The following is a 10,926-nucleotide window of genomic DNA, read 5'->3' on the forward strand; positions in this document are numbered from 1 at the left end:
ATTAAAACTTGTTCAAACCTTCAAATGTCTTCCTTTTCTGAAGCATTAAAAATAATAATTGATTTTGAAATATAGCATATCTTGCAGCGTTTCTCAACCTATGCCATCTTGTGTCAAAATAAATGACAGCTGTCACTCTTGTGTCAAAGATAGCTGTCACCTTCTGTTAAAGAAAAAAGGTTGAGAATCAATGGAAATATATTGTATTTAGATCAACCTAATTTTAAAAAATCTCTGTCTTCAAAATTTATTTATTTTCTTAAACAACAGAAATACTAATTGATCTTGTTTCATAATGTTTATAGCAGCGTTTCTCAACCTATGGGTCGCGTTAAACTTGAAATGACAGCTGTCACCTTGTGTCAATTAAAATGACAGCTGTCATCTTCTGTTAAACAAAAGAAAAGGGATGAGAATCACTAGAAATGTATTGAATCTGGATGTTTCAAATTAAATAATCATTAGTTAATATTTAACTAATGTTAAAATTGATTTTGCAACTGGCTAGTTTTGTAACGAAATTGCATGAACAAATACAAAATATTTAACAGTTCATTAAAAAATAAATAGTAAATAAGTGGAGATAACTTTTAATTTTATTAAATATTTATTTCATAGACATTTCTATACATACATACATATATTAATTTTTTTTTTAATTCTATTTTCTGTATACTTATTTCCATTCTCGTAATTTAATTGGATAGTGCGAAAGGTCAACAGGATTTCCGGCCTTCCCGGACATCGAGATATGTCTGCGAAGATTTGTATTTATTTCTTTTTTTTGAGATACCTGAACTGTCTGAGTCTTCCGATCCGCAAATCTGATCAACCTATGCGCACATCTCCTTTTGCCTAGGAAGCAAACAACAAATAAATGAATAACTATAATAGTAATAATTTTCCCTCTCACGATTCTATTAAGGCATCCGATCATCTTTAAGATTCCTAAGGTAGTTTAAGCGAATATAATATTATTTATGTACTAGATTTCGGTCCGTTAAAAAAATAGGAGAGTCATCATATATCATCATCATCAATATAAATATATCATTTTCAGGCATTTAATGGTTTCTTTTTTCTCATTTTAATCTTTGTCCAACTAAGAATTCGAAATCATAAATTTACATACACAACACACTTGAAAAATAATAATTATTAAAAATAACTAAAAGAAATAAAAATATGTACAAAGTTGTTTCTTTTGCAAAAAAAAAATTAGTAATAATTCCATTAACATCCTTCAACTAGAGTCTAAACGTAATCTAAGATCTATGCTTGCTGTTTATTTGATTGTTTTTTTTTCTTATATGCTTGTTTTTATATAAATAAGAACAGAGTAAAATTAGTTAAGGTACATTTACATAATTAAACTAAAATGTAACTTATTTCAATAAATATACATAGATCGACGCTAGAATAACTATGTATGGCATATTACGTAGGGTTTTTATTTATCAACTAAATATGTAACAAAAAATACTGACTTAATTCATGTTAATCGAAATAATTAAACAAAAAAAAATAAACTAAATTAGGTAACTAAATTAAAATCGATTCTCTATCCATTTTGTTTGATGGCCTTTTGTTTCTTATTTCCGTTTTATCAATTGCAAAAAATAAAACAAACAAAATTGTATTTACAAACACAAAACATTATTGAAAAAAGAATTAAAAAAAAACTGTGGTAATGCCCCGGGGGAAATTTCAAAGTATAATCAAATTATGGACGAAAGCTTTGTATCACAAACAAACAAAAATAATTAAAAACAAATTGAGTTAAAAAAAAATGGTGAAGAAGAATCGAGAAATGTGTGACAAAAAAATTTGGTTAATATTTACAAGAATTACACATATATATATCTAAAAAAAAATTGAAAAGAAAAGAATTTAGGGGATGACAATTTGAAAACCTGCAACGATATCAGATTATTAAAGTTTTGTTTATTAATTAATATCCGTTTCTTGTTGCGGTTTTCATCTTTCTCTCTTTTTTCTTGTATATATAATTTACTTAAGTCTAAAACAATTTAAATACTTTGGTTAATTCTCTCTGTTGCTCTGCGGTGGACTACCAAGTACTCGGAAGGATCTCTGGTCTAGTATCTAAACAGTATCGATGCGAACATCAGGCACACGAGGGTGGCCATCGGCATCTTCGGCTCGGAACTCGTGGACGTGGACTGCGATTCTGTAAAATTAGCAAAGTTCGGTTAGAAACGACGTTCACACGAAGCGTGTTTTGATGGTGCGATGGACATGTATGTACCTTTGACTGGAGACTCTTTGGGCATTGTTTCGTGCGCTGTGGATTAAGAATGGAAAAGAAAATAAATAAAAAACGTGTTCAAAATGAAAACGATAACGATTAAACCAATCACTGTGACCAATCCGCTCAATTGATTCATCAATTGACCAACTATCTAACTCTTGAGTGACGTGTGTCACTTTTGATTTTATACAAGTTTATTGACGTCTTGATCTTCAATCATTTACTATATAATTACGAAAAAATAATTAAAAATTATAGATGAAATAATTATTTAAAAATGAATGAATATCGTTATTTGTAGATGATTTTTTGAGCAGATTGGGTTTAGAAATATGGTGATACATAAATAATAAATGTGTGTAAAGTAATTATACCTTCTTCAGGAGAAGTGTTGTGGTGCTTATGTTGGTGTTGGTGATGGGACTTCTTGGCTGTGATTGAAAATAAATAAAGAATAAATAAATAAATAAGCGGTGTCGCTCATCCAATAGATGGATGAGTTAACTAAATCACTATATGCGTGCGTTTAAAATACGTGTATCTAAAGAGCATCAGCGTGCTACTTACTTTTGAAATGCAATACTTTGGATTCCTCGGACCAACCGTGCATGTTCTTAGCCTTCACTTTGACTTCGAAGCTTCCCTCTGGCAAGTACAAGGTCTGCTTGATCTTGAACACGTTTCCTTCGGCTTCGTGCACCACCGGTTTCTCTTCCATCCACTTCTCATCCTGCGAATAGTAACGTTAATACCAATACCGTAACAACAAGAAAAATAATAATCCACTTACAGAATGCTTCTTGTAGTAGAGTGTGTACTCGGTGATGGGGAAGATGGATTCAACATCGAAGATCAGATTTACGTCCTTGGCTTTTTCGTCCCTGCTTCCTTCCAAGTACACCGGCTTACTAGGGGTGTTCATCAGGCTGATGTGCTGCTCGTTCTCGCCAACTTGGTTCACCGCGTGACAGGTGTACGTGCCGAAGTCGGATTCCTTGACCTGAGCCAAAGTCAGGATGTGGAAGTTGTTCTTGATCCTAATCTTATTGTCCAACTTGACGCCATTCTTCCTCCACTCGACAATGGCTCCGGGGGTTGAATGCACCACGCACTTCAAGTCGATGTCGTAGGAATCTTCTCCAATGTTTGATGGCAATTTTTGGATCGACACAATTGGTTTATCTAAAAAATACATTGGAATATTATTACCTCCTATTTTGATTTGTCTATAATACGGTCAACTTACGCATAACTTGAATTGTCAAAGATTGGTGAGCCGGTTGTCCGATGCTGTTGTCGGCGAGGCATTGATAGCTACCGCTGTCTGCGTGCTTAATATTTTCAATGATCAAAGTTTTGTCTTGCGAAGAGAACGTCTTTCCCTTCAAAGACCAGATGATCTTAGGTTTAGGAAGACCGCTGGCGATGCAAGTCAAGTTTAATGTATCTCCCGATTTGTACTAAAAAGAAATTGTATAAAACCTAATAACTGAATAAATTGTTTAAAAGCTTTACCTCTTGCACGTTCTTTTCGGCAATCAAAGAAGTGATGATCGGAGCCTTCGCCAAAATAACCTTGTGCGTAACCTTGGGTGCCTCGTTTTTAATCATGATCTTGCAGGTATAATCGGTCTCATCATCCTCATTGATATTGTTGATGACCATCGACTTGTTCTCCATGAGCTCATACTTATTGGCATCAAAACCGCTGAGAATGAGCCGATCTTGAAAGATAATCTTATCGTTGATCTCCCAAACGACGACGTACGAATCTGCGTAATATTCAAAGAGTTAGTTAATCAATATTGAGGTATTCAAGTGCAACTCACCGAAGGTTCCTTCGATATCACAGGGAAGAAGTACGCTAGCTCCAGGCTTGACGACCTTCGTTTCCGGATTGGACGTGATCACAGGCGCTACGTCGTCATCATCATCTCCATCATCTTGCGATTCGCCGTCGTATTCATCGTATTCGTCCTTCTGCATATCGTTGTTGTTCTCTTCTTCATCGAAGTTCGGGTCGTAATCATCGTTGGAGGTCGGTTTACCGTAAACTGCAAAAGAAACATAATTATTAAAATACAAGTTCACTCGAATTGATTTCTGGGTCAGTTTTCGAATCGTTCAAAACACACCCGTTCATATGTTTTTTTAACTACAAATTCCCAGCAGTGTCTATATATAGGAAGGAAACGAAATGTATTCAGTTCAATCAATATTTGATTAAATTTGAAATGGGAAAAAAAAGATTTAATGCGTGTATGTGCATATACGTCCACAAGCTCGCGTACAAAATTTATGATTCCCCTATACAACCCGAACTATTCCTGATTCAATTACGATGGACGGAATTAAACGCTCCGTGAGATGAACAATCCGAAATGGATGGATGGAAGAAACAGACGAACGGAACGATATTCGAAAATGACGTAACGCGACTTTCCGACCGATGCACACCATTATTCCCAATCCCACACCCATTACACTGTGTCAAGTTCTAGCCGTCATCATCATCACCAGAAAGGAGTGCCCTTTTTCTCATGCACTATTTTCCATTTCGTTTCACGTTTCTATTCCCACTATTTTGCGGGGCTTCCGAATCCGCAATAAACTCAGACAATTAGAGGGATTTGAACGTAAATTAAGACGACGACCGCATTGGAATATTAAGTTCGTCTGGCCTCAACAAGAACCTCACGATCCGGTGCTTAATTGGCTTTTTGATTTGCGCTTATTTTTTCGGGCTAACCCACCGGATGGATGTCTTCAGACTTGCATTATGCAATTACTTTTGTTAATCTATTGGATCAAGATACGATTGTCTTTTTCAAAGCATAAAGGATTTGATTAAGATGTAGGCTGTTATTGATAATCATCATGTTTGAAAGACCAGAGGGTAATGAAGGATAAAGTTTGTTTAGTCTCAAATCGCGAATCCTCAAAAGTAATTAAATCGTTTGGACCCAGAAGTTTTAGTAGAAATAATCGTCACTCGCGTGTTGAGGTTATTGACACCAAAGCGTGTCTTTGCTTCGGAGGTGAATGGATGCGATAGGTGGCTGAGAGGAAGAATGAAATGTAAACTGTGGATAAGTAAACTTATATAAACCGATTTCATTCATGGATTCGATTCAGCCGCTTTTGGTATCCGTTTCTGTTTTCTTTTTTTATTTGTATCTTCGGTATGTTATTGTTTTCCTTCCGTTTCTCTCTCTCTCTCTCGTTATTTCGTGTTCGCCGAAACCAGTTTCAAGTTCAAGCTCGATATTACCAAAAGGCTGCAAAGTGTATTCACGTTTCCCCGGCTGCCCAAGATCAACAAATACGCGCAGGTTCACGGTCGAGGTCACCAAAACACTTTTGCGCAACTCATCTGCATTCCATATTTTTTCCGCATTAATTTTTATTTAAATTGCATTGGACTTTCATACTAACTATTGCGAAATATTGCATTTTTATATAACAATCAGAAATAAATATAAAAGTTTTATTTTTGTTATAGAAAATTTAACTCAATTTCGCAATATTTTACTAGAAGCAAAGTATTATATTCGTATATTAACTCTATGAGTCACGTTAGAAGTAAGTTTAGAAAAATTGACGTAATTTTAAGATTTGTAGACATAAAAAGAAACCGTTTACACATAAATTATCAATAAAATTGAAGTGCTCGATTTAAATTGAATAGTGTATGATGAATGTGGTTTGAATTGAATGATTTACGTTGATTGTGGTAAACCCAGGAATAACAATAATCTATAGCGATTTAATTACAATTTATCGGGGCGAAAATATATAGGGAGAGAAAAAAAAACATGGAATCTCTTAATTATCTTAATGGATTATCTCCATCTTCTGTTTTTTTCTATCTCTGTCTCTTCTCCGTCTCCCCTTTTAATATACAGGGGAGTGTTTATTAATGAAAAGCATTTAAGCAATTTAATCGCCTCCTCGTCTTCATCATCATCATCATCTTTCTTCTTTTTCATCTTCATCGCCGTTGGCAACCAATCATAATTAAAATAAAACATGGTCGAGCAATTGATCCGAAACTGGAGGAAGAACGAAACTTCTAGAAAAGTTGAAATACGTGCAAACAATCGATTGCCACGTAAGCAGCCAACTGGACTTTTATGAGCGAATAACAGTGCAACGTGTAATTAACAATTACTTCCTTAAACGTTTCTACAATAAATTATTTACATTTTCTAATCAATTTAAAGCGCGACTTGCACTTCGAAGTGTTCTAGAAATGTTGGTTGCGTTGCGTAAACAAGAAATACACCGATCAAGCAGAAAATTCACGATGATTTCATTTAAGCAATCTCTATCGTTGCATAATTCAATAAACATTTGTTTTCTCTGAATTGATTATAACAAATTGTCGTGATTTATTACTGTTTTTTCGATGTTTTTGAAGTAATATAAATCAAAGCAATTAATCAATCATAGTTTTTAATAGTTTACTGCTATTTTAGAAAAATATTTAATTTTTACTAGTATCAGCAAATTTGTCAATTCTTAGAAAAATGTAATAGTTTAATAATACTTTGGCGTTTATGAGAATTTCAATTAATACTTAGAATCTTCTAAATGATGTAGTATATAATAAATTCAACTGCAAGATGAACGTAATAGATAATTTTTTTTTTCAAGATTTTCTATAGAATTTTTAACCGCTAGGAACGGTCCTGTTTTACGTTTGAAACCACTAAAATATGCATGGAATTTGTACGAGAAATAAACAATCAATATTTCAACAAACAAATTAGAAGTAGATTCAAATTGATATAAATAATATACATTTTCAAAATATAGAAAAAAATATATAAATTCTAGTAAAATAAATATTATATAAGTGTATATATTATATACTTAATAAAACGATCTAGTCCAATACTGCATATTATTTTATGTAATTATATAAACCTGACATTAAAATGTTGATTACATTTTATGAACTTTAAAGTAATGGGATTTTCTGTAATTATTACACAATTTTTAAGATTATTTAATTATAAATTATTTATCTTTTTATAGAATTTTGTAATTAAATACAAATATCATTAATCATTCATAAATTTAATTATAGAACAATTATTTATTTATTTAATTTATCTTTTTTAAAGATTTTGAATGACACATTTTACACCGATTTAAGAAAGTCTTGTTAAAAAAACTGGTTATCTTATGATCGGTTCGTTTCTGTAAAATAATCGATAAATTTATATTAAAAAGAAAACAAGAAAAAGTCCGGTTTACGCAATAAGGATTATGTTTATTCCGAATAACGGATGTTATGCATATTTATCTTAATGGGAAATAATTTATTTAACGGACAGATAAAAAATTGCTGCATCCACACCATGCGTGACATGAGACATAAATGTCATGAACTTTTAGTCTTAGGTCTCCAATAGTAGTTGGTACGGTAAAAATGTATGTCTCATGTCACGCAAAGTGTGGATTCAGCATTATGCTCGTATGTATGTACATTTCACAGTTTTTTTTTGTACGTTTGCAGTTATATTTGTTGGTAATACAAAGAACAAGAAGTTATTGATATAAACTTCCCAATTTTCCTAATGTAGAAGTAAACTGAAATCACTTATAATTAAAAAAAAATACAAATTTTATCTCAAATTTTCTACAAATAATTTAGAACGAATTTCACTTTTCAAATTGTTCAATTCACGTAACATTAATTCAAATACGCCTTCACTTGTTAATAAATTCGCATCTTAACGTACTAAAACCTTAGATTATTAAAGTATTGGTCCTCAATCTACTACAATTTTATAATACTTCAATCGCCATGTGAAGCTCAAAAACCAATTTTCCAATTATATAAATTTCTTCACAAAAACCGGTTTACAAAAACCGACAAACCCTATTTGACAATGTAATTTAATATGTATGCGATTTATTGAACTTTTGGCATTCATAGGTGATGTTATTGCGTAATGCAGGTTGGGGTTAGGTAATCATAAATCACGACAAAGACACACGTTTGGTTTTGCGAACTTCCTCCACGTAGTAGGAGGTGTAGGTGGCACGTGATTCGGGTACATTGTATCCAAAACTTATTAAAAACTTTATGGATATCGATATGGTGAACGTGCCGCAGATGCAGACGTTTCGGACGATGATGTGCGAGATCTTATGAGCATAATCTGAGCTAATAAGGAAACGCTGGAATTGAGCAATTGCCCTGTACTTCAAGCATCAATCCAGTGATCAGTTCGACCATGTGGTTGTTTGTAGCTAGCACATTCAGTTACGGCCGTAGTGCATTTGCAGTGATTTGTGCCTTGTTCCTCGAACACGCCTCGATAAAGAAACACAGATGACCTATATGCATACGAAATGCTCGGAACGAGAGGGGCGGAGGCGCCTTAAATGGAAAATCACGGCTCGAGTCGTTGATAAAAACCGTTTATTTCCGATAATTGCACGGAGTCAGAACGGCACTAAGCGCAGAGCACGAACGCAGTTACCATTTAATGGTCTCCTGTCGAGAAGAGCGAACAAAGCACAAAAAAAAGCGCAATAATGCAGCAAAAATGTACAGGATTAACGTAAATCCTCCACTTTTCGTAACCGCAAACGTCCCAAATCCGATATCATCTGCAAAGTACACCTCCCACCTATATTAGTTATAACTTCCTAGCTAATTTGAATAATTCGCACCGAACCTCATGAATAATTCCATTGCATTACCATTGGCTCAAACGATTCTTGAACTTTGCAAGTGTAGAATATACATTATCATTTTCCTTATAAAAGTATAATATAAAAATGACTCAACATTTTTTCTATTTATATTTTAAATATATAAAATAAAATCTACATAATATTCAAAATACTTAATTTAAATAAAAAAAAAAGTAAGAATGATCCATTTTTCTTTTCATTACTATTGCATTAAAGTTACCAAATAAATGGAAATGAACTTTTAGAAACGATGACCTAAAAATTACCTGTTGTTTTTTATATTCAAACCTGTGTTTTGACTTAGAAGTCTAGACATTTCGCATCGCCAGCCAAAATAATTATGCAATTCATTCTATTTTCGAAATAAAACACTGATTTTACTACAGTCTACTACTATTTTCTTTCAAAGAAACTCAAATCACACAAATCGTTGACGCTAATTGCTAATATTTGTTAAGTAAATATACTAAGAAGTGTTAACAACAGCTGTTAACAATAGCTCGTATTTTGTCCTGTTGACAAAGCCATTAAAGCGTCTACAAGATATTTTTTTCTCTCTACTTGATATTTCGAATTTAATTCTATTTGATTAGATCCGTGTGTCTCTGTATCCATTTATCATGGATCTTCCAAAGATGGGACCATGATCAATCTACGTTTAAAGTTTTCTTTACCGATGATGAATTGTGTATGCATATCTACGCACCGAATCTTATTATGCGTTTCAAAATTGTATAGGAACCAAATTTATTTTACGACTGACATAATTATTCTTGTTTTGACTTATATTTAATAGAACATTAGTATATGATCATTAATTTAATTTAATGACGCATGACATTAATTGGATAAACGTTTCCGGTGAATTCTTTACTTTAATATTTTTAAATATTCAATATTTAATTGCCTCAAGTCATAATATTATTGTCAAATAAATTAATTAAATTTTAGTATATACTTGTTTTTGTTATGAAATCAATAATTTTTTAAACTTTTATTGAAGTTAGGGCTAATAATAATAATTTATGTTACATAAGTTTATGTCAAGTTAATGAGTATCAATTGATTTCTTTAAGTATTAATTTTTTAGCATAATCTGCAAAAAAATAAGTTTTGTATTATAGAAAATTTCAATAATACATTAGAAATGTATCAATTTTAGTATTCACATTTAAGAGTATCCAAACTCCCTCGAGTACATCTTTCATCTTCTTGTGGTTTTCAATAATATAAATGTTTCAATCTTCTAGCACAACATTTTAATTCCTTCATAAAGTTCACAATATCTATTTTCCCTCATGGAAATATTTCATTTTCTTGTAGAAATTTGAATTTCTTTATAATATCTCAATTCCTTCATCTTTAGTGTAGAATACATAAACTTCGTTTCTGCTAAAATGAATCTGTTAATTAAAGGTCTGAAATGTTGGTAATTAAAGGATCAATGTTTCAAAGGAGTGTGCTTGACCTCTCGAGGAGTAATTAATCCGTGTAAATCCGATGCGTGCGGCAACAATAGCAAACTAATTTGGGTTAATTGGAGTGAGGAGGCGGAGGTCCTAAAGTTGCTGCATAATCGAGAGGGGATGGTTGTGCATCGTTACCACCAGAACAAATCGTGGCAATTTGCGCAAACGACGACGCATCGAGAGGTGCGTCTCTCAATCGTTGTCACGCTCTGATTAACATCACACACACAGAAAAAAAAAGAGAATAAAATGAAACCGAAATGAATACATCATCGCAATTAATGCTTCCAACTACATTTCATCTGTGTGCACATCCAACAAAGTTCCGTGTGCGCTTCAGCAGTTCACAACATATGGTTCGCACATTACGCGTCCACCACTCTTCAGCTATTTACTTCTTGTTTATTTTTTGTTGTTGTTTGTTAGATGGATGCGAGCCCGTCCCAAAAGCGGGATTAAAATAAAAGATCC

General features: G+C 32.8%; 1 protein-coding gene across 1 annotated transcript; it reads right to left on the reverse strand.

Moving 5' to 3' along the window:
* Positions 1 to 1,990: 1,990 nt before the first annotated feature.
* Positions 1,991 to 4,394, reverse strand: LOC108559121 (neurotrimin-like). The gene is made up of 8 exons (XM_017916270.1): positions 4,102 to 4,394; positions 3,788 to 4,044; positions 3,519 to 3,732; positions 3,063 to 3,454; positions 2,840 to 3,002; positions 2,647 to 2,703; positions 2,270 to 2,305; positions 1,991 to 2,191 (listed from the first exon to the last, which is right to left on the reverse strand). The coding sequence occupies exons 1-8, from the start codon at positions 4,256 to 4,258 to the stop codon at positions 2,100 to 2,102; spliced, it is 1,368 nt and encodes a 455-aa protein (XP_017771759.1). The 5' UTR covers positions 4,259 to 4,394; the 3' UTR covers positions 1,991 to 2,099.
* Between the last annotated feature and the right edge of the window lie 6,532 nt (positions 4,395 to 10,926).

Source organism: Nicrophorus vespilloides, unplaced genomic scaffold (assembly GCF_001412225.1).
Source record: "Nicrophorus vespilloides isolate i.1.1-1 unplaced genomic scaffold, Nicve_v1.0, whole genome shotgun sequence".
Lineage (NCBI taxonomy): Eukaryota > Metazoa > Arthropoda > Insecta > Coleoptera > Silphidae > Nicrophorus > Nicrophorus vespilloides.

What these genes read in the sequence shown, in the direction of transcription:
- LOC108559121 (XM_017916270.1), bottom strand. Translation starts at nt 4,258, where the DNA reads ATGCAGAAGGACGAATACGATGAATACGACGGCGAATCGCAAGATGAT. An exon ending in TCTACTACAAGAAGCATTCT is followed by an intron (nt 3,003 to 3,062) that starts GTAAGTGGATTA and finishes TACTATTCGCAG; the next exon opens with GATGAGAAGTGGATGGAAGA. An exon ending in CAACACTTCTCCTGAAGAAG is followed by an intron (nt 2,306 to 2,646) that starts GTATAATTACTT and finishes CTTAATCCACAG; the next exon opens with CGCACGAAACAATGCCCAAA.